The sequence below is a fragment of the Natator depressus genome, chromosome 2 (assembly GCF_965152275.1).
Source record: "Natator depressus isolate rNatDep1 chromosome 2, rNatDep2.hap1, whole genome shotgun sequence".
Classification (NCBI taxonomy): Eukaryota; Metazoa; Chordata; order Testudines; family Cheloniidae; genus Natator; species Natator depressus.
Genome location: NC_134235.1, coordinates 195,044,318 through 195,068,073, shown reverse-complemented (window position 1 = coordinate 195,068,073; position 23,756 = coordinate 195,044,318). Strand labels below are relative to the sequence as shown.

Here is a 23,756-nt window from a genome sequence, read left to right as displayed (position 1 = left end):
CACTGGCCAGCGTCAGCAGCATGGCTAAAGAACAAATAGCAAAACAAGACCATTCCAAATTTAGAATTGTGGATCTATTATTGCTCTATCCAGTTCTAAATAAAAGCAGCTGCTTTTGATTATTTTGACTTGAGGCATGAGGCAAATTATTTCTTCAGTTTTTTCTTTCTAGGTTGGTCCCTCAAATTAAGATGCAGGTTTTTCTCAGCTCTTCAACATGCTTCTCACATGTTCTTACAATCTGTTCAAATTCTGGCTGATGTTCTGCCTAGCCCCCTTGAGCTGGAACCTGCAAGGGGAGTACAGGGCTGAGTTTGGTCATCCTGGTCCTGCGACTCTTCTTCCCCACAAAGAGACCATTCTGGAGGCCTTGCATGAGAGGAACAGAGTGGAGTGCCTGAGCCACACAAATAAGCGCACATCCTGTGCTTAGTACTACCCTGGGTATACAAACTCCTTCCCCACACAAATTATTTATGCTTCTGCAAGGAAGGGCCTGTGAATGGGCTGCTACCAGACAGAAAACAAGTGCTCTTTCAAGCTGATACGGTGTAAGTTTGTGCTATTTAAGCTTAATAACAAGAAAATACTTCCTGATAATCATTTGTTAGACTTTAGAAAATTTCCCAAACAGTATAATAGAAATCCCATCCCTTGGGCCTTTTAATAGTTGGCTAGATAAAGCAGCATAGGACTGGAACAGTACTGTACTGGCAAGAGGACAGTTTAAATGACCTACTGGGTCTTTTCCACCTGTAACTTCTGTGATATCTCTCTCCTCTATGAGTCTCCTAGGAACCATCTGAAGCCATTTATATTGTAGATTTGCCCTTCGCTTCAACATGTTAATGAAAAAGATGTCCCTCAAAGAGAAATACATCTCATAAGTGATGCAGGAATCACTAGTGAAATTCTATATCATGTGTTATGCAGGTGGTCAGATTAGATCATCCTAATGGTCTCATCTGGCCTTAAAAACCTACGAATGTGTGAAAACAGAGGCTCTACTAATTGCTGTGTAATGGGTAGAATCTCTTTGGAAAGAAAATGAGCTAGCAGAAAGACACCTGCTCTGAGTCGCCCTCTCTCCGTGAGATCGTAACAGTCAGGGCTCCATGCTGAAGATAAGAGGCCAAATCTGGAATGACTTCATGAAAATTAATTGAATTATTCCTAATTTATACCACTGTCACTGAAGTCAGAATTTGGCCTCAAAGCTAGAAAATGCTCCTGGTCTTTGCCTTTTGGCAGTGAATGCACAAGGTGGGACTCTTGTGGGGAAATAGCCACCTGTTACCAAAAATGAAGTTCAGTTACCCTGAGCACCTTAAATTCAGTTCTTATCCATGGTCATAAGGTGTTTCTGGGGCATCAGTTGGACCTGCAAACAAACTTTATCAGAGAGGACTCCTTAATCTCTGCCTTTTTGACCAAGAATCCCAAACTGAGTAGGCTCCAGGCACTCTTCTTAGGGTATTGTGCTTAGAGGGTGTGATTGTAGGTCATATAGACACATCCAAGCTTGCTTTAATCTAGCTAGTTTGAGTACCAGATCAGCGAAGCTCTACCTTCAGCCACCTGAATAGTTACCCAGGATTCCAGGGGGGTTGTATAGCCTGCACTGAATCCCATGCCACCGCAACTCCGCTGCTCCAGTTAGCTAGTTCAAAGCTAGCTCAAGTATGTCTACATCAGCTGCCGTCACACCCCATGATTGCCATGTAGATATACCCTTAGAGTTAGATGGTGGTTTTACCTCACCAAATGGCCTACATGAAATTCCCAAAACAATCTTGGACTCAAGTAGTTTAATTAAAAAACTATATTTAGAAAGACAAGGTGGGTAACAATGTCTTTTATTGGACCAACTTCTGTTGGTGAGAGAGAGAAGCGTTAGAGCCACACAGAGCTCTTCTTCAGGTCTGGGAAACACACTCCCAGTGCCACAGCAAAATGCAAGGTGGACCAGATTGTTTAGCATAAGTAGTTAGCACATATTGTAAGGGGTCACTCACCTTGCATTTTGCTGTTACACTGAGAGTACCTTTCCCAGATTTGAAGAAGAGCTCTCTGTGGCTCTAAAGCTTGTCTCTCTCACCAACAGAAGTTGGTCCACTAAAAAATATTACCTTGCCCACCTTGACACTCTAATATCATGGGGCTGACACAGCCACAACTACACTGCATAAAACAAGAGTTAGTAAGACTAGGAGGAGAAAAATCAGATTAAACCAAAATAAACGGTATACATGACATATGTAATTTTATTCTTGGCAAAAGCGAAGATATTTACTCCCTTGATTAGATGCAATAACAAAACAGTCTTACATTTCTAGAGTGCACACTCTCTTTCCCCCTAGCTTTCCTTTTCTTCTCTCAGCCCTTTTGACAGAATGTCAAAGACACAACTTATGGTTTCTTGGATAGGTAGCTTCCCACTCCCTCTCTCATGTATAAGTATCTTGTCATCCCAATAAGACTGTTTTACCAACTATAAAATTAGATACATTTTGCTTACTTTGTCTACTCTTCCATTTTCACAGAGAACTACCCGCTGGTACAGCTCCACACACCAGTGGTCTCAATGATAGTACAACAAGTGTAGACAGGACATGAATGGTTTTGCTACTATATCTTCTAAACCTGTGATCCTTGGACTTTGAAAGTATTAGCCTATCCACTACAGTATCAGGCATCCCTCCCAAAGATTCTTATAGATAATTTATCTTCTAAAGCGTCCCATTGTGTGCTTCCTCAGTCAATTCAGGACTATATTTCCACCTTTGGAAAAACAGTTTCCTGTTTTTCCTGAACAATATGAAGTTATACAGAAGATGTATAAGCACAATAGTTGCCTCATGTTAGCCTATTTTTTTATTTTATTTTCAAATCAATCTCTCTGCCCCCTCCAGTGGCTGCCTGCCCTTTAGTCAATCTTTATTGCCATGTTTTTGCATACTACTAGTCTTGGCTGAAGATTGTCAGCCTGGACTCAGAGCCACCTGTTTTTTAAAGATATTGAGAATATATCATTTCTGTAATTCATTCCCAACTTGAATTTAATTCTGTATCAAATATGGATCATGGGCAGACGAAAACTAATCAGTCATACAACCATATTTTCAGTTGCCAGATTTTATGGTCAAGCACCAGTCAGGTTTATAGAAGAAAGATTCTGAAATCCCTTCTTTCCTTCTCCAGGAGAAGCAGGAAAACTACTTGGGAAGGTATGGAGGTAGCCAAGCATAAAACAGATAACTAGTAATGTTTGTAACGTGACAGCAAGAATGGCCACAACACCTGTATCAAGTGACTGGGCATAATGTGGGTCATTTGTTGCTTGTCTGTTACTGTTCAACGCTGGCATTTGAACCTGAGTGATCGTTTTTCAAGGAGTAATTTCCCACTTAATTCTCCACCGTGAAATATTATTCAGGATGTTACATGGAGGATCATTTCCAAGAAATTCTGTCCGCATCTGAAAAGGATGTCACGGGACTTGTGCCAAATGCTGATTTACCTGAAGAGAGTGCTCTATGGCGGTGGTGGAAGGGGATATGAATAGATAAAAAAAATCTAATAAAATGAAAAATCCCTAGCGATCCATCCCCATGATAAATCAAAGAAATAAGCATTCTTAAAACCCATAGTCCATAACCTATGCACTTAGAGATACATGCCAGTCACACGAAGACTCTGAGATTTTATGGTTGGGTCATAGCATTTCTGGATCAGAATGCTGCCATTTCCATTTCTGCTGTTTGCCACTTAAATTTTCTTCTCATTAAGGCAAATCCAGACTGCTGTAACCTGTTCTCTGGGTTGGTCCAGCAGAGCCTGAGTGTGACAGGCTTCAAGCGCAGTGTAAGAAGTATCTGTCCAGTAAAGCTTTTGATTGTCCTCTGTACTGTTTTTAGTAACAGGAATAGGTGTGATGGTCTTGTTGAGTTCATTAGGAAGTACTGATATTTTGCTAATAGATTGGTTGTTCTAATGGATGTGAGGCAGCCGGGTGTCAAGGCATAGGGTACTATTCTAGAACTTGCAATTGTTCCAGCATACTTATACTCCTAATGGATGCATGTTCTTCTTTAAAGAAGGACAGGTCTTCAAGAGATCCCAGTACCCAGAGTACACACTCCTAGAGTATAAATTCCAGCTAACCACCTGTCAACAACTGGAATTTATAGGAGCCCTGCTAGACACTGGTTAGTCAAAACCAGCACTGGCACTAGGAATAAGCAGACTAAGCAATTGCTCTAGGGCCCCAAGCAGCTCAAGGGGACCCCCATTCACTTTTTTAATATGTAGTAGGGGGGGCAGGCCCAAAATATTCCTGTTTAGGGCCCCCAGTGGGCTAGAACCATCTCTGGTCAAAACCCTACTTTCTTAAAACAAGAAACAAGAATTATTTGGCCTTGGCAAAACACTCAGAAATCACAGCCAGCAGTTTTCTTTAAGAACCATATTAATAACACTGGGCCTGATAATACACCTTATTTCTGGAATATCTTCACATGAGGCAGCCTCATATCACACCAGTCCGTGGCTTTGGGCAACATGCATCCAGGTTACTTGACAGCAAGTCTAGAGAAAAGAATTTTGCATTTCTTCATATTCAGAGCATTTGAATGGCAGATGTGTTCAAATTGGGTTGCAGAGCTCACTTATGTTTACACACAGTGAACTTAACTCTCCAGAAGATCAGTTTGTACATCAGCATCATGTCACATATGCCTGAATGTATATTCTTTAGTATATAGCTGGCTGTTCTTTCAACCTTTATATCAGGGGTCTCAAACTCAATTTACCTTAGGGCCAGTACCAGTCCTCAAACCCTCCCAGCGGGCCAATAATGTCACTCATGCTGCCCAGAACCTGCTCCCCAAAACCCCACCCCCTCCAAAAAAACTCCACCCCGCGCCTGCCTACAGCTCTAGGAGGGAGTTTGGGTGGGGGAGGAGGTCTGGGGTAGGGGATTGGGGTGCAGGCTCTGGGAGAGAGTTTGGGTGCAGAAGGGGTGAGAGGTTGGGCTCTGGGAGGGAGTTTGGGTGGGGGAGGGGCCTGGGGTGCAGGCTCTGGGATGGAGTTTGGATGCTGGATGCAGGCTCTGAGAGGGAGGAGGGAGCTGGGGGTGTGTGGGGAGGGAGTGCAGGCTCTCGGAGGGAGTTTGGGGGTGGTTCTGGGAGGGGGTGGGGGGTGTGGTGCTTACCTGGGGCTCCAGGGCGGGCCGGGGGGGCCTCCGCATGCTGCTGCCCCCGCAGCTTCCCATTGGCCACAGGGGTGCTAGTGGCGGGGGGGCAGCGTGCAGAGGCACAGCCCCGCCCTGCCCTGGGGCTGCAGGGTGGGTCCGGCAGCCTGTGGAGCGAGCAGGCAGATGCCGCCGCTGCACTGCCGGGGCCCCGGGCCATTGTAAATCGCCATGGGGGGGAAGCGCTGGGGGACAGCAGGTGGGGCCCAAATTGCTGGAGCCCCACGGGCCACACTGGGGAGGTTCCCAGGCCGCAGATGTTTGAGACCCCTGCTTTATATGAACCCCTAGAAAGCAGATCAATTTCTGCCTAATATGTAGTACTCAAAGTTCTAATGTATTGAAAGCCTTCTTTAAAGTAAAGCCTGCTACATCCTGTGGATATCACTATGATACCTACAGTGATCTATCTATCGTGTTTATATGGCCCCCATTACCATAGTATTTTAGCAACTCACAATTTTTAACCTACGTGTCCTCACAATGTGAGGTAGGGAGGTATTATCCCTATTTTACAGATGGGGATGTGAGAAAGGGAGGCTAAATGACTTGCCCCAGGGTCCTGTAGGAAGTCTGGCAGAGCAAGGAATTGAACCCTTGTCTCCAGCTAGTACCCTAACCACCAGATTATCTCTGTGATGATAAACTCTTCTTGAGCTGTTTGAGTTTTACAAACGCAAGTTTCTCACAGGCAAAGTTCTTGACCGGTGTGTATTACTCATTTTTCATACAGTCTTCCAACTCCGGCTTCTGATATACCCTTCACTTAGTACTCTAAGGATAAAAGTTGCTGACTTACTTATTTTTCATTATTATTCTGGGGTGGTGTCCTTTGAAGGTCATATTATTGCCACTTTATCAAATCCATGTCAACAATGGTAGCCAGCCTCCAGTTGGTTCCACCTAATGAGATATGTATGCTCTAAGGCAACCACATCAAGCAGAATTGATAGTCTAACAAAGCATTGATGCCTAAATACATTAGCATGCTGTTGCAACAAGAATCGAAATTTGGCCAGGCTAATCTGACAGGTTAATTTTCCCCACCCTCTTTTCAGACAGGAATCCAGAATAACTCCATTGACTTCAAGGGAATTACTCTGGTTTTACACCAGTATAATTTACAGTAGGTTCTTCACATTGTCTTTGCTGCTTCAACTGCTATACAGTCATATTCAAAAATATTCTCAGTTATCATGGTATGCTCAGTTATCCTGGTACTGTGCTTGTATAGTCACATTTATATTTTAAAAGTTATTGTTCTTAGTGTATCTTCTTTTAGTAAACATTGAACAATTCTCTAGAATGTGTTACTGTTTTTTGTACAGAAATAGCTATTTGTTTATTTTTACCGCATAATTTATTTGTTCTAAATCCCACTTCCCTTATAAAAATACTAGTTCATTTGATATAGGTATCTCTCTGCTCTATACTCTCCAAAGAGTTAGGTTGGGTAGATGGATAGATGTATTTATAAAGAAGTTACTCTATTTGTAAGCTGATTTAGACCTTATGAAAATGAAAAACTAATTACACTTCATCCTGTAGCATAGGCACCAATGTATAAATTTCATCACACTTCTGCTACTGCTCTTCATCCTGACCTACATCAACTCTGCTGTTCCAGTCCTGAGCATCTATTGATCAGATGCCCACCAGTGTGGCTAATCTTATTGTAGCAAAAATGGAGTTTAGTGCTACATTACTCATTTTCACTTGCGCCCTATAATGGTAGCACAGATTTCCAAAGGTAAAACGTTAGTGCTATAGCTAAGTGTGCCACCTCCAAGGAATTGTTCACGTGTCCATAATTAATAATAGTAGGAGGAGAGATCCATATCGACTGTCCAGTCTGCCCACAAAGGTTGGGAAATGCTGCTACTGTCTGTTTAAGGATGGATACTGTGATGTACTTCAAATACACCTCTCTGTCCATTCCAAGACACCTGGTAGCTTTGACTTGTGGTTCTAGAAGTTTAAGTTTATAACAGGTGATGTGGTGCACACTGGAAACCTTGAGGCAAGATATTTCCCATCAGAGAACAATTCATTTTTCGTCTCTTAACCCCTTGTTCCCAGAGTGTTAAGTTGTCCAAAGGCATGTATAGTGCAGAAAGTCCCAAAGGCCAAGATCTGCAAAGGTACTTAGGCACCTAAGTCCCAGTTTTAGGCTCCACTGTGTTCTGCAGAATCCCCCCTTGGCTGCCATTTGGGTGCCGGAACTTACTGACAGCCTACATTTTTGCTGTAAAAGTTACTTAGGCACCTACGTTTCTGACCCTGGGTACATGCACTACTGCCTCACTCTAAGCCCCAGAGGAAGATAGGTGCTTCTCTACGTCACGCATATGCAGGCCTGATCCAGTAGGCATACTCGGAGGCCATCTACCGGATTGGGTCCCATTCACAATCTAGCCCGACGAAGGTACCTGTTTTTAGCCCAGTAGTTAGCACACTCATCTGGGAAACACAGGTTCAGTTCCCACCTCTGCCTAGAGGGGGAAAAAGGATTTGAACAGTGGTCTCCCACTTCTCAGCAGTGTGCTCCTGCCACTGAGCTCTGTGAGATTCCACTGTGGGTTACCCCCAGTCTGTCCTATTAATTATTTATCCAGAAGGCAACACCTTCAAAGAGTCATTGGAGCAGGGGGACTGGACCTTGGGTCTCCCTCGTGGGTGCCCTAACCACCAGGCTACAGTGTCATTCTCTCTCTCCCAGCACTTTTGTGTGGAATGTGGCTAGAAGTTTAAGGTGGACCCCTCCTCCCCCTCTAGGCTGTTTTGTGTGAAGCGAGGCAGCCTGACTCCCAGAAATTGTTATTTGCTGGCTTGAAATTAGCTGCAAAAATACAATAAGATTAAAATATAGCATAGTAATAAATTTCATTTATTTGGGGGAAATGTAGTTTTAAGGAAGAATTATAGTTTGTCTTGTGAATGATAAAGCATTATAACTATTATTAAACAAAGCTGAAATTTTGTAATGACCAAACCTGGATTCATCCAAGTCCTCAGTACACAAACTCCCTTGAAAAGGGACTCAGACTAGAATTGGACTGTAAATTTGATTGGCCTCACTACAGAAATGAGGAACATTTTTGTCCTTATGAAATCATGTTAAGTGCGCTGCAAAAGAACATGGCAAGTCATTGTAGATCAGCCCATCAAGCCATTTTAAGCTATGCACAGCAGTTAAAACTAAAGTGCAGTGAAATGAATTCCAGTACAACATGAGAATTACATAATTCTTCCCACATTTAGAAAGCTGTCAGCCACAGGTCTATTGCTAATGAACCAAGAGACTCCTTCAAACGTTGGTTCCATTGGTTGCCACTGTCCATCATGAACTACATCATGAAATTTTATCCTTTGCCATATGTTTTGAGCGTGGGCAGAATCAAAAATTTTCCTGAGGGGGATGGAGGGCGCCCAGATTAACTGCCAAGTAGCACAGGCCTGGAAGCGAAAGAGGTAGAGGAGGCAGGTTTCAGAGACGGCAGCCTGAGATTTCTGGGAAGCAGGGAGGCAGGTAAGATAGAGACTGGCCAGGACCTCTCCTCCCACACCAGAGAGACCAGAATTGGCTCAGACCTCCCCGACTAGGTAGGGTCTATAGCCAAGGGGGGAGCCTACTGCCCTGCCCCCACCCTGTTGCGACCATGGTTTTGAGTCACTCTTGTACTAATTCAGCTGCAGTTACATTGTTTTCTTTAACCTTTACAAAATCTTGCATATTGTGTATCCACAGTCCAAAACAGTATATTGCAAATTGTGTTACATGATCACAGCCTTATCTGAGGTGCAGAAGACTGCTGTTGTCCACTGGTTTTGCAACAGCAGGATCTATTGGTCTGTTTATTTTTACCATAAGATAATACTATTGCATGGAATCCGTCTGGTACCATAGAACATAATGCTTTATCTGCTGGTCTCTTTTCACTTGGAACCACTTCAGTCCTGATATTGTACAATAAGGTTTACTTCAGCATGCTAAGTACACCAGGCAATTGATTTTTAAATCTGTGAGTTGTGGACTTCATGCAATAATAAATTATCAGGTTGCTGGGGCCAAAGTCTGAAGTTGCTGGAGTTGCACCAGCTTCTTCTATAAACTCATAATGTGTCCTAGTCGCCAACATCTACTGTGCTGGTGAAATCCTGAGTTAGGCATAATATGGTTTCACTGCAATAAATATTTATGTTCATCACAAACCCACTGCATAATTTAGCTCAGTTGGTAATCTCTGCTCAAGAGTCTCATTAGTGCCATGGCAGGGATGTTACAGGTCAGGATTACTATGCATTAGCTGTGCTATCTGGGGTAACTGTACATGCTGTCTTAAACCAACACTTACTTTCACAAACAGTAAGGGCCCAATACTGCAAATACTTATGCACAGGAGTCACCATGTTCTCATTGGTAGTCCCTTGAGATAGGGCCACCTGTGTATGTGTTTGCAGGATCAGGCCCCTTCTTAATTATAAACATTAAGCTGTTCTGTACCTTAACTGTAGCAAAGCTGCACTTCATAATTTGTATGTGTTTATTTTTAAGGCCTGTATTTTGGCTTGGCCTTTTATGTGGGGTTTTTTTTTTTTTGTATTTTTTTTGGTAAATTATTATTTATTCTGATTTTTCATCAGCTTCTCTAGTGTTTGAAGTGTAGTTTAATTTTGTTATTTATTCTGTTTGTCCTTTTAATGTATTTCATAAGTTCTCCTGATCATGCCAAAACTGTGCATTACTTTTACATTTTGATCCACTATTTTTCATTGTTTGGACACACTCCCACTTGATTTCTAAAATGAACTGTGGTGTAACTAATGAATTACACCACTACTAAACAAAGTTTCTTATAAACAAATTTCTACTGTTGGAAATAAATGCAGACATTTACATACGGAAAACAAGAATCTCTTTTACAGTGATGTGAAAAGAAAGTGTGGCCTTTGTGGAGCATGGGATAAATATTTTAATCCTTTAATTTGCCTGAATAATGCCATTTTAGAACCAGATTGTGCTCAGCATTTGCTGAGATGTTCAAGGAAGGGAGAGGGAATATTTTCCCCCCCTATTTGTATTAGTGTATTACCTAGACATCCCAGTCAAGACTAGGGTCCCATTGTGCTAGGCACTGTACAAACATAGTAAGAGACCATCCTGGGTCTGCCCCAAACAGTTTACAATCTCAATTAAAAACGCAGACAAAAGTCGGGGGCAGAAGCGCAGTAGCACAGGTGGGTGAAGTGACTTACCCTAGGTCACAGCAGACCAATAGCAGTCAGGAATAAAATCCAAATCTTATGAGCCTCAATCTAGTGCTGCATCCACTGCCTCTCTACTCCTATTCTTGCACCTGCTGCTCAGGGCCAGGCACCAATCAAGTCCTTGCACTCAGGAAGCAAAAGAGCCCCATAAAGCTAGCGCTGCTACCCTCTCTAGGGACCAGATCTAAATTGAAGTAAATAGAAGTCTTTCCATTAACTTCCATGGGCTCTGGATTAGTCCCCAAGGGGAAAAGGAAGGAGGTGGAGGGGGACACAGTAGCTATGTTCTCTGGGAGCTTGTAACATTGTGAGACTCACCGCCACAACGCCTCCTGCTGGCTGGCTGAGAATTAGCTAGTTTTCCAGCTCCAGAGAGCCCTCTGGAGGCCGGTGTCATCACCGCCCCTGTGTCCCTTCTGGACCCCGGTGCCGCTTTGTCTGGGGGTTCTGCCTCAGCAGTGTCCCCTCAGTCTCTGGGTATCCCCTCCCCAGGGAACCCCCTAATCCCACCTTGCTTCAGTGCCTACTGCCAGTCATCATTTAGCCCCAGTCACTGGGGCTGACTGCAGCCTGTAATGGCCTCTCATCATTGGCAAGGGGGGCAGGACTCTGACTAGTCCCGGGCTGCCCCTTTGCAGCCCCAGCACCTGGTTTAGGCCCCGCACAAGGCCCTGCAGCCTGGGGGGTTGTCAGGCTGGAGATCCCCAGCCCCTCTTGCCTTTCCCCCAGCGCTGCCCTACCTCAGGTCCCTGCTCAACTCCCAGGCAGCCAGATCCTTCCCTCTCAAAAGCTAGAGAGAGAGTCTTAAGCACCTGTCTCACTGGCCTTTTATAGGGCCAGCTACAACCTGATTGGGGTGTGGCCCTAGCTGTGGCTGCCTTCCCCATCAGTTGAGGCTTGCTGCATTCCCAAGCGGCAGCCCTCTCGCAGCCTCAGCCCTCTCCCAGGGCTGATTTTAAGCCCTTCAGGGCAGGAGCGGTGACCACCCCGCTACAGAGCTCTTGGACACATTATATTAGTCTGTATTACCATAGCCCCTAGAAGTCCTGGTCATGTATCAGGACCATGTTGTGCTAGGTGCTGTACAGACACAAAGCAAAGTTCCTACCCAAAAGACCTTACAATCTAGGTATAAGACAAGAGGCAAGAGATGGATATAGACAGGAGACTACAAGGAAACAATACAGGGTATGTGGCAATATATCATGTAATCCTTACCAATTTGTAGGGCAGAAGTAGATCACTAACACGGTGTCATCACAGACACAAACACGAATTTAAACTTTTAAAAATAGTGATGATAAAATAACTGCAGTTTAAGACAATGAAGTTCTCTGAGGGAAATGAGTGGGACTACTCCCATGTCTAAGTGCTTTGCTGGATTAGAGACAGAGGAATCACCACCTTGCAGGACTGAGCATTAAAGCTGCCACAATGTTTTCAAGAAACAAGGTGGGAGAAGTAATATCTTCTAGTGGCCCAACTTCTGTTGGTGAGAGAGACAAGCTTTCAAGCCACACGGGGCTCCCCTTCAGGTCTGGGAAAGAAGAAGAGGAGCTCTGTGTGGCTCGAAAGCTCATCTCTCACCAGCAGAAATCGGGTCAATAGACGATATCACCTCACCCACCTGGTCTCTCTAATATCCTGGGACTGACACAGTTACAACTACACTGCATACAACAATGTTTTCAATTCAGGCAGTACAGCAGTGCCTCCTTTACACAGGGAGTAAGTCTTTGCAGAATTTCACCAACTCTGTATGTGTAGCTGTAGTCATGCTTCTCCTAGAGTGGCTCCTCTAGTGTCTAGGGGTGGAGTTGCAGGGGTTCTGTCAGTCTAGTACCTCTTTATTTGTTCTGGTGCCACAACAGACTGTCAATGTATGTAGTCTACCTCCCCAGCTAGGTCACTGCTTAATGCATTCCCCTTTTTGGAGGTTAAAAAGGGAACACAATATAAAGACCTTCAAGCCCATTTCCATCTGGCACTTGCCACTCTGGGATTCCTTTATTCTCAACACTCAGGCTTCCCCTCTTAGTCTGGGGGAGCAGTAGGGAAACCCAGGCCCACCCTCTCCTCTCGTTTTTAGCCCATGGACTTTGTTTAGGCACCTAAGAGCCATTCCTCCAATCCCGCCACCATTTTCCCTGGGCTGCTCGTATCTTTACCTCACTCATCAGCATCTTCACAAGATCTGCAGACTCTGTTGCCTCCATCTTGACTTTGTGGTTCCTCACAGCTTCTCCTGAGACCAGCTACAGAAGCATTTCCTAAGAGCCAGTCTCAGCTCTTCCCCACAGCAGCTGGATTGTACTGCTATAAGCTTTCTCTACCTCTATCCTTAAAACAATCAGCATCTGTCTCCTTTAAACAGGAGTTCTCTCTCATCCCTTTTCCTGGGACTGAGGTTGTATCCTAAGCCCCTTGCCTTAGAGTAACCAGTATTTCCTGGTTCCTCCCTCAGCTCTCTCTCTGGGATTGGGGTTGTGTCTCAGACCTCTTTGCCTTAGGTTAGTCATCTTCCCTCCCTCAGGCAGGCGCTCCCTCCACCCTCTTTTTGGAGCTGGAGTTTGTGTGTCAGGCCTCTTTCCCAGCTGCAAGGCTTTTTGCCAGCTCCCTTCACCTGAACACTCTCTCTCCAATTAGTCTTCCAATCTGGGGAGTTCAGTAGACTAGCCTTCGCCTGTCAGTGCCTGTCTGGTGTGAGGGAGGATGCCGCATTTATACTGGTCCCCTTCTCACACCTCCTTCACAGTTGATGGGATGAGAGGGGAGCCTTGCCTGGCCCTCCCTGCAAGAATCACCATCTGTTACCAGGACCCTTACGTCTCTGTATCAGGACCCTTCCAAACCCTTAACCGCTGAGGCCAGGTGATGGGATGGGCTAACCACTAGGTTCTACTGCCCTCCATGGCAGCCTACCCTCTCACAGTAATGTTATAACTTCTGATGATAGGACAGGCCCAGTGAAGGATAAATATGTAATACAACAGTGAGAGTTAAGACACTCAACTCATATTTTCTTGCTACTATTGGCATGTGTGCCATCCTCAATTTATTTTAACATAGTTATTTGTATTTCATTTTACAGTATGTCTGTATTTGTTTCAGAGTAACAGCCTTGTTAGTCTGTATTCGCAAAAAGAAAAGGAGTACTTGTGGCACCTTAGAGACTAACCAATTTATTTGAGCATAAGCTTTCGTGAGCTACAGCTCACTTCATCGGATGCATACAGTATGCATCCGATGAAGTGAGCTGTAGTTCACGAAAGCTTATGCTCAAATAAATTGGTTAGTCTCTAATGCATCCGATGAAGTGAGCTGTAGCTCACGAAAGCTCATGCTCAAATAAATTGGTTAGTCTCTAAGGTGCCACAAGTACTCCTTTTCTTTCTGTATTTGTTGGTATTCATTCATTTCATAACTGATTTGGGGTATGATTAAAATACAGGTCTACTTTATTTGAAGAAGACACTTCATATACCAAGCGCAGTTAATTCAATTCATACTTCATAGCATTGCAAAGTTGTTTCATTATGTACATGAAGGGTGTGATCTCACACCACTGAAATCAATAGGATGTTGCTGTAGACTTCAATGGGAGCAGGGTTGATGGGTCTACAAAGTTGTAGTTTTTAATGCAGTTGCTATTTTTGTTTTAATTTCCTTCTTGTTACCATAATGCGTTTTTTGTTTGTTTGTTTGTTTTTTGCGGGTTTTTTTCCCCTTCTGGAGTCTTCAGAAAGGCCCCCTCAGGCCTTAAGTTATGGTGACTCATCTTTAGCAAGAACGGTTGGAACTGACCAGTGCCACTCCTGGATCAAGTAGAGAGGCCATTATCATGTGAAATCATGTGTTTTCTGTTTTAGCCCCTGATCCCGCAAATACTAATGCACACGTTTAACTTTTCTACCCTCGTTTGCTCCACAATGGAAATACTCTAGGTATTAAAGTTAAGCATGTGTGTATTTGCAGGAGTGGAACCCAAGGGACTGATCATGCAGCATTCACAGTGTTGTCTCTCTTTGTTAGCTTGGAGAGAGTGAATCTAGGAACAAAGACTCCAGTCCTCAGAATGCTAACCACAGTGCAACAGATATTTTTCATTAGGTGATTTACAAACACTGGAAATAACCCAATCTAACCGTATCTGGCTAATAACTTATTCTGACCTTGAACTCTAATTAGAATTCTTCTGCCATGCAAAAGACCTGGCTTTTGGTCCTCAGAGTGATGGAGGTTAGAAGTTCTATGGAAGCACTTTACTCAGATCTCTAACAATGTGACTCACGTTGCCAATCAGCATCATCTCTAACCAATTAAAAAGTAGTATTAACTGGTTGTAATAGGAGTCATATGTGTTGTTTCTGGGCCTGAAATATAGTATCCGTGCTGTAGGGCCTGTAAGGTGTGAAGGTGTAATAAAGAGACTCACTGCTCCACCAGAAACAGGAAGAACAAGTACGAGCCCAGAAAAGAAAAAATCTGTCAGTAGATTTGTACCTGTTTTAAAATGACAAAATATTATTGCCTGAAAGGGAGAAATGTTGGTTAAGTACAGTCGTTCCTAGAGAAGTATGTATGGACTTGGTTGTGGGATTTCCGTTTGCGCTCCCAGAGGTTGGTTGGCTGGTTGGTTTGTTTAATGCTTCAAAGAGCCATTTATGGAGTCAGTATTATGTGAGATCTGGTCTTCTTGGGTATTTCTTTTTGAAAGTACCATAGGAAGACCAGATCATGCATTATTTTCGCCACATGATGAGTTCCTGGATGTGCAAAAAGCCCACATAAACCAACCAGCAATACCAAGACTCTTGGGGGGTTTATCTAATTCCCATGGAAACTGTGTATTGCTCTAATTCTTAAACTTAGTTTTATGCTATTAAAGGTAAAATAAATCCATACACTCTTCCATACACTTCGTTCCACGTGATAATGGGATTGGTGCTCACCATAATTGTTTGGTATTTGCAGCATGGATGGGGGGAAGGGAAGAGATGTGCAGGAGCTGGAGGTCATAAATAAACTTCTTGTCATGTGAATTATCTGAATTGTGAAATATTCTATGTACCTGTCTTGAAATAATAATGAAACATTTATTTTAAGAGCTATGAAGTATACTTTTAAAAAATTGGCCTTGTTTTAGTCACGTGTCCCCTGGCAATTTATTTTAGTCACACCGCTAAAAAACACCCCACATCCTCTTGATTATTTCTCCCTATATGCAGATCTGCTTTTAAAATGGAAAGGCGTACATAAAAGCACCTTGTTCTTCAGATTAAGCCTATCAGAGCTTAATTGAGCTGGTTTTAACAACATTTCACTGGACTCCAGCTGTAGCAGACAGTCCTTCAAAGGCTGACAAGTATTTCATGGTTTTGTTTTTTTTTCAGCTGACCCCCTGGTTGGAAGTATTGCCACTCAGTATATGACTAACAGAGCAGAGCATGACAGAATGGCCAGACAGTGGACCAAGAGATATGCTACATAGGAATCTACTATAGAACATGCTGGACCTGTGCAAGCACATTCACTAAGTGCATCAATAGCCCTTCCCTTCCCTTTGTTCTTATTTTTTATTAAATTTTGAACAATTTTGTGACAAAAGGTTGTCCTTCCTTTCTGTTTTTATTTGTATTTGGTTCTTTGTTTGTTGGTTTTGGTTTTTCATTCTGTTAACTTGAAAGTTGCTTCCCTCAAATGTAGACAGAGAATATTGGTTATCCGTGCAAAGAATGTTGGATCTGTAATAGTATAGAGCTTTGTCCCAAAGCTTTGTATTGATGTGTGGTTTTTTCCTTTCATGTGGTCTTTGGGAAAACAAACAAATTCAGAATTATATCTCGTTTCTACTTAAATGTAGTGTTTAGGGTTATTTTTTTGTACTGAAGTCTTTAATGGTGGGTGCATGCTACTGGGAACAAGTTTTGTATAAAAGCTTAAAATCAAGAATCACTGTGCATTACTAAGACTGTGTTTATCACTAGCCTTCTGTTTCCCACACAAAAGGCTATTGGGTTGAACAAAATAATATGTATTTTGATTTACTTTAAAAAAAAAACAGTGCTTGTAAATTTCTTAGGGACCTGCCACTTTTGACTGTGGATCAGTTGATGTACACTTGTATTATTAAAGCACTCAATAAAACACTGTGGCTGATAAATGCACTTTTTGTAAGACAGTGCTTTTGCTTTTTGTAGAGTGTAAATGGTATAGCTCTGCATGCAATTAAACTTGCATAATACCATTGCAAGTTAAGCCATTATATTTAGTCCTGAACTTGTAATTTCTCCTTGACAATAAGTTTCTTAACATGTAGAATTTCTCAATAAACTCTAGCTTTAATATAAGCTTTTTTTAAAAATATATTTTAAAAAGTTACCCTGTTACTTACTGGTGCCCCGCTACCCTGAAACCTCCTATATATCTTCTTTTCTACATCCATCTTGTTTGTAATAGTTAAAACAGCTGGTTACAAAAATAGCCCCACAATGAAAGTAGATATAGTGGGCTGATGATTTTGTTCATCAGGGCTAATTTTTCCTTTCCCCAGGCTCTTGTAATTATAAAAGCAACTGTTATTTTAAAAAAATTAAATCAAGGTTTTCAATGGCAAAATTGAGCCCACTGCACCAATCATTCCCAGCACGTCCCATGGCAAGGGTATTTCTATTCAGATTTGACCTTCAGGCTAATTTTAGGTATGCAGCCATAGAAGGGAAACTTCTACTCAGCTAAGGAAATGTGTGGGTGTTGTGATTTGGAAAATATATACCCTGATGCTGGTTCTAAACGCTCTTTGTTACAAAGGCATCCTGGAAAATCCCTGTCTCCTTAATTAAACATTACAGATGCTGCATGCAGCATGCTTTCTCTCTCCCCTGAAACAACTGTTAAAGTCTTTGGAGCTCAGTATCTACATTTATGAGACACTAATATTATCTGAGAGTCTGGTAGTCTCAGAGCTCATAGCAATATTACCAGAATGGGGGTCAGTTGATGGGGGGGAGGAAAGTGGGTTGTATCAAATGACCTACCTATTATATGTTTAATAAATAGTATGAAACTATATATTAACAAGTATTTGTGTGTAGTGGAAAGTATATTATCAGATTTTTAAATTGGAATGTCACTTTTTTAAATTAAAAAGCCTGCATTGTTTTCTTTCCTGCTTTAATATTTATTGTACATTCATCCACCTTTTGTTAATGTTTTAAAAAAAATGCCCTAAATCCATTTACAGTTTAAATCTATTAGAGAACTACAAAGCATAATCAAGATGTACTGTACCATGTCAAAGAAATCTAATCTGTCAGAGCCATGGAAATATTTATATACTTATACCTTTATGATAATTTGGCTACTGGTAGGTCTAAATAAATAATCTCAATCTGTTCTATTTTGTAATATATGTCTGAGACCTTGAAACATTGTAGATTCACCACTGTGTGTGTTTGGCATTTTATCTGTTTAAATAAATATGAGTGTGGTTTTGAATAACATTAGGCAAAAGCTTCCTAATTTTAAGAGAAGTAGACTGGTCTACTGGAGTAGTCTGTTACTTAGCTGGATTTGCTAGTCTAGAAAATATTTATTATCTGTGGTTGTTTTCTCCACAACTCTTTTTTTCTTTTAAGTTAACTGAAAAAAGTTCACAAACAAAAAAAATTACATTAGCCACTCCTCACCTGCTGCTAATATTGCAGGTCAATGTAAAGTCCTGGATATAACAGCTATGTCTTCGTTTTAATGTCATTGGAATTCTGATGACAGGAGAATACAAGGTTGCGGTCAAGCCCCAGGAGAAAAATGACTAAGAGGAAATAATTATGGAGGTAGCACCTTGCACTAAGGATATTAATCCACTCGTGCAATGTCTCCAGTCATCTATGCATCCTGCGTTCTCTTTATTGGGGCAGAGTGAAAATCTACTGGTTAGAATTTGCAAGAGTTTCAGCACGTGTCTTCATCTCTCCAAAATTTTGCTTGTAGTTCAGGTTCATCCATACCTCCCAAAAAAATCAAACTGAAGGTTTTGTATGAAGCCATGTGAACCTAGCAAAGTTAGTTTTGTTACAGAGTCAACAAAACTCACTATTTTTTCCTCTGCTACCTCTCGAGCATGGGAGGAGCTCCCCATAAACATATTCAAGGCCACCTTGTTGTTCTCCTTTCAGGTGTCTCCATAAAACTCTCCTCTGATATGATGCCTAAATAATAGTGGTGCCAGCCTTATAGCACCATTTTTCATGCAGAACAGTTTTTGTTACCTTGTGTGTGTCTGATGTTCCTATCTGTTTTCTCTTGTTTTATAGGTAGATTATAAGCTCCTTGGGGAAAGGATTCTCTATATTTGTACAGTGCCCAGCATGGTTACTGGGGCTCCTACATGCTACTGCAATAATCATTTTCCCTACAGTCCAAGCCCTTATCTTTCTCTGGGGAAAGCCACGTGACCTTCTTTCCTTCTCATCTCTGTTTATTGGGGTGTCCAGTTGATAGGTACCTTCTCCCTTGCTCTAATCCCTCAAAATGTATCTTCTGAGAAACTGGCAGTCTGTCTAATCCTGCCACTCTGCAGCAGTAGGACCTGAAAAGGAATCCTCCTTGCCCTTCTGTTACTGCTGCTTGATTGCTCTCTGGATTTCAGATGCTAGAGAGTGCACTATAGGATCAAGAAATCTCTGACATCTAACCAGCCACCACCTGAAGACAACAGAGGTGGGCAGAGTAGAAGAGTACCATCCTCCCTCATCCCAGAAGAAAGGAGCATGGTGAGGGGAGGACCCCAGCCAAGCAAAAGCAAAATACCAAACCAGGAAGAACTAATCTGATTTTGATTTTTAAGTGTAGCCAGAAACCTCCCCCACTTTAGCTAGATCTCAGAAAACCTATTGGCATCTTTGGTGTATTTCAAATTCATAGTGTAACTTAAAACCAGGTACATTTTGCCAGGATTTATGAAATCTTGCAACCAAGTGGCATTTTGCTGCTGGTTCTTCAGCTCTTAACTCCAATGTGTACCGCATCTGAATAGAAAGATTGCTTTGCAGACCACCTCCCCCATTCCTCTTGGGAGTTGCATAACATCCCCATGACAACTGTGGTAATTACTGACATTGAAAAGCAATATTAGGAAAATATTTATGTATCTTTTGCTGTTTTTGGTGTGACAAATACTTTGTTCTTTTTGAAATAAATTAGTCACACTGTCTACTTTAGCTCTTCATTTCACTTCCTCATTCCATCTGGTCTGTTTCTCCTCAATGTAAACAAGGAGGAGAGCTGCCACCATGGGACCAGCCAGTTCTCTATATCTCCCCAGCCAAGTGCACTGTGGAGCTTGAGTGGCCCATAGAGCACAGCTTGGGAACCTTCACTCCACACGGTAGCAGTTCCAGAGGTGTCGTCCTCATGACAGATATACCATTAAAAACATAGAAAAAGCACAGACAGTTTCTCTTTTCAGGAGCCTGGCAAATGAGTGTAAAATGACTGTAAAGCAGAGAGTGAGCATAGGCAACATGTGCACTGCCCCAGACATATTGTTTTGTCTTCAAAGGACTTGCAGGATCTTTTGTGGTATTAAATCAGACCCATGCTGATCGTATTTTAAAGGATAATTTTGGCTTCCATTAATATTTTTAATGAAATATATCTCCCTTCCCCAGTATGTCATTCAAAACCACCATGACACTGCCTAAAATTGTCTAAATATGTACTTGCTCTCTAGACTGTAGCAGTTCCAAAGTTAAATAACTTTTAACAAAGGCTGTTATTTAGCAGAATGATATTAATGGGTGCAAAGAAAACCCTGCAACATGGTCCTCAGCCTGCAATGAGTTGCATGAAGACAGATGCTTATCCCCACGTAAAACCTCACGGAAGTTGCTTGAGCTGGGTATGAGCGCAAGGGTCTGCCTACACACATTTCATTGCAGGATCGGGGTTAAATCTGTAATTGGCCTCCTCTGAGACATTTTTATACGATATGTCAGTAGTCTGCAGAGGTTGTTAAAATTACTCCTGTCAATAAAAAGTGGACAAGAGTAATTCAGAATTCTCTGGCATTTGTTTTAGAGGAGCCTTAGAAATGTGGCCCTCATATGATGCAGTAATTTCAAACAATACAGAAAAAAGTAGGCAGTAAAGGTCCAATAGTAGTTGACGATGAAGCATTTACTAATTTTAAAAAAGGATGGAAACTAGTGGAGAGAGACTGGAAACAGCAAAAGCATCAGTAGAAATTTTAACATTTGTGAATCCCAATATAAGTACATTAAATTCACCTAAATTGATTAAATAAATAGCAAAAGTCACCTTACAATCATAAACAAGCTGAAACAAAAATAAAGGGCTGTCCGCTAGGGAGCCAACTCCCGGGCAGCACTACACAGCACGTTAGTAAAATATGTAATGGCACCTTCTTGAGCTCTTCAGTGCCGAACTCCTGCCCTTCAAGTGCCTCCTCCCACAAATGATCCCTCATCTCCTGCCCCACAGGAAGCAGCACCAGCCCTTCAAAAAGGGTCCATGCCTCAGCACCATCCTCTATCCAAGAGCCAGGTTTGGGTAAGAGCCACCACTTTCACTGAGTACTCAACTTCCAGCTTTTAGCTGTTGCCTTTGTAATGGTTCCACCTTATTCTAGCCCACAGGGTGAATGTGAGAGTGGGCGTGGAATTCTGGGCACCACCCAGAGAAGGAGAAATTGCAGGCTTTTATCTAGACACTGGTGGAAAAGTATAATATATTAAAGTGAAGTAAGTTCTAATGGAAGGGGCTAAATGAATAGCGCAGAGTTTAGAAATCTTTTGTTGTTCCACCAATGAGTCTCAGCCTCATAGGCTTGGAGGACTCCCTATAGCAGGGGTGGGCAAACTTATTGGGCCGAGGGCCACATCTGGGTGGGGAAATTGTATGCAGGGCAGGGGGTTGGGGTGCGGGAGGGAGTGCGGGGTGTGGGAGGGGGTGTGGTGTGCAGGTACAGGCTCAGGGCAAGGGATTGGGGAAGAGGAGGGGTGCAGGGTGTATGAGGGGGCTCAGGGAAGAGGGTTCTGGGAAGGGGGTTGGGGTGCGGCAGGGGGTTGGGGTGCACGGGGGTGCAGGACTCAGGGCAGGGGGTTGGGGTGCAGGAGGGGTGCGGGATGCAGCAGGAGGCTCAGGGCAGGCAGTTGGGGTGCACGGGGCTGCAGCAGGGGGCTCGGGGCAGGCAGTTGGGGTGCAGCAGGGGGCTCAGGGCAGGGGGTTGGGATGCAGGAGGGGTGCGAGGTGCAGGCACGGGGCTTAGGGCAGGGAGTTGGGGGCAGGGGTGCAGGAGGGTTTGGGCTCCGGGGTGACAGCGGCGTGCACCAGGGCCAGGGCAGGCTCCCTGCCTGCCTGTCTGCCCTGGCCCCACGCTGCGCCGCTCCAGGAAGCAGCTAGATCCACATCCCTGGGGCCCCTGAGGGAGGGGGGGCAGAGGGCTCCATGCATTGCTCTTGCCACGCCTCCAGGTACCTCCCCCGAAGCTCCCATTGGCCACGGTTCCCCATTCCCGGCCAATGGGAGCTTCAGGGGGCAGTGCCTGGAGGCAAGGGCAATGCATGGAGCCCTCTGCTCCCCCTCCCCCAGGGACCCCAGGGACATGGTGTCAGCTGCTTCTGAGAGTGGTGCGGGGCCTGCGGCACCATGGGGGGCAATCCCACGGGCCAGATCCAAAGTCCTGATGGGCCAGATCCGGCCCGCAGGCCGTAGTTTGCCCACCCCTGCCCTATAGGCTTGTTCAATTGCTGCTTCATTCCCATTCAGTGCTTAGCCTCTCTGCTGAGATTGCCACTAAAGGCCTGATCCTCCAAAAGTTTATGCGTATGCTGAATTTAATATTAAGCATATACGTGTAATACCTACACCACAGACTTCTGCCACCATCACTCTGTCAGTCAGGGGCGTGAAGAGCTGTGATCCCTGACTGATAGACCTGGGCTGGCAAAAGCCCCTAATGTAGATGCAGTTAAACTGGCATTTACTCTTTTACCAGTATAGTTTATTTCACTTGGTGCTGGGGAAGAAGAGGAGAAGATAAGCTGTAACGACAAAAGCACAGGTTTACTAATATATGCTGCAGCCACAGTAGGAGTGCTTTGCTCTTATAGTATAACAGTATTCCCACACTGGTAAAGTGCTCCTAATGTAGACATAACCCAAGTGTTCATACAATCAGGGCCATAGGAACTGGACTGAAACCTCCTAGCACAACTTCATCTTGCATAGGCTACAAAACAGCCTTCAGATGGTAACAACAGGCCAATGAGTAATGGACCTAGACTCCTAACCTAAACAAGCGAAGTCCAGAGAAAAATTCCAGAAGCCATTACCAATCTCCTGCATTATCTGGCTTCCCTAAGCCCATTGTTAAAATCTTTTTGAACTGGACAATGAATCTATATTTTATTTTAAAGGTTTGTGAATGCAAAAAACCTGCTAATTTTAAACAGTCCAGAATTGCTCCAAGAATTTGTGGTGGTTTGGAAGAAAACAGATACATGTGATCATGGATTGGCAGTACTGCCCAGCATTTCTAAATTACTACGGAGAAAGGGGAAGGCTTATTATGATCATGTGAGGAAAACAAGGTTTACTTCCATCTGACTAATATAGAAGTAGTTGTCGGAATTAGTCTCAGTTTTTAACTCAGCTCCTTTGGTACAGTGAAGCAGAGGCTTCACTAACAAAAATCAATTTAACTTTCTCCTCAGCTTCCTTGAAAGACCCTAATGTAGAAAGAGGATCTATGCAGGTGGCCCCTTACCTCTGTGCAGATCCCGTCTGAAATTAATAGGGCCCTTTGTGGACATAAGGGGCCACCCAAGCAGATCCAATGGCAAGATGTGAGCCTAAATTCTTAGACCTCATGCCAGCAAAGCCCTTCCCCATGTGGTTAACTTTACAAACAACTACATACAGTGCATAAAGTTAAGTATGTGTGTGTGTTTTGCAGGATCAGGTCCTTACATGGCTGTTTTTTGGCTTTGACTTTTTTCCAGATTCAACAGTGTCTTGTGTCAAAGTAGATGAATAATTTCAGCAGGGAAAAAAAAAATGTTAAAAAGGATATTCAGGCTGGCCTTGCAGACACTATGCACGTGCTCAAATTTATTACTGTGAGTAGCCCCACTAATGGGACTATATTTGCCCAAGCCGCTTTTGTCCACACAACTGATTGCCCATCATATATTCATTTCCATTTATTTTTCAA

At 43.2% G+C, this 23,756-nt stretch overlaps 1 protein-coding gene across 2 annotated transcripts in view; it reads left to right on the top strand.

The window, feature by feature from the left end:
• LOC141983015 (ubiquitin-conjugating enzyme E2 E2) overlaps positions 1-18,011 on the top strand; it is a 328,802-nt gene extending 310,791 nt beyond the window's left edge. Inside the window, exon 5 of one of the 2 annotated variants that reach the window (XM_074945661.1) lies at positions 15,913-18,011. In XM_074945661.1, coding sequence (XP_074801762.1) covers positions 15,913-16,010 — 98 coding nt within the window. In that variant the 3' untranslated portion in view covers positions 16,011-18,011. The remainder of the gene's footprint in view (positions 1-15,912) is intronic. The other variant, XM_074945660.1, reaches the window with a different exon arrangement.
• Positions 18,012-23,756: the final 5,745 nt, after the last annotated feature.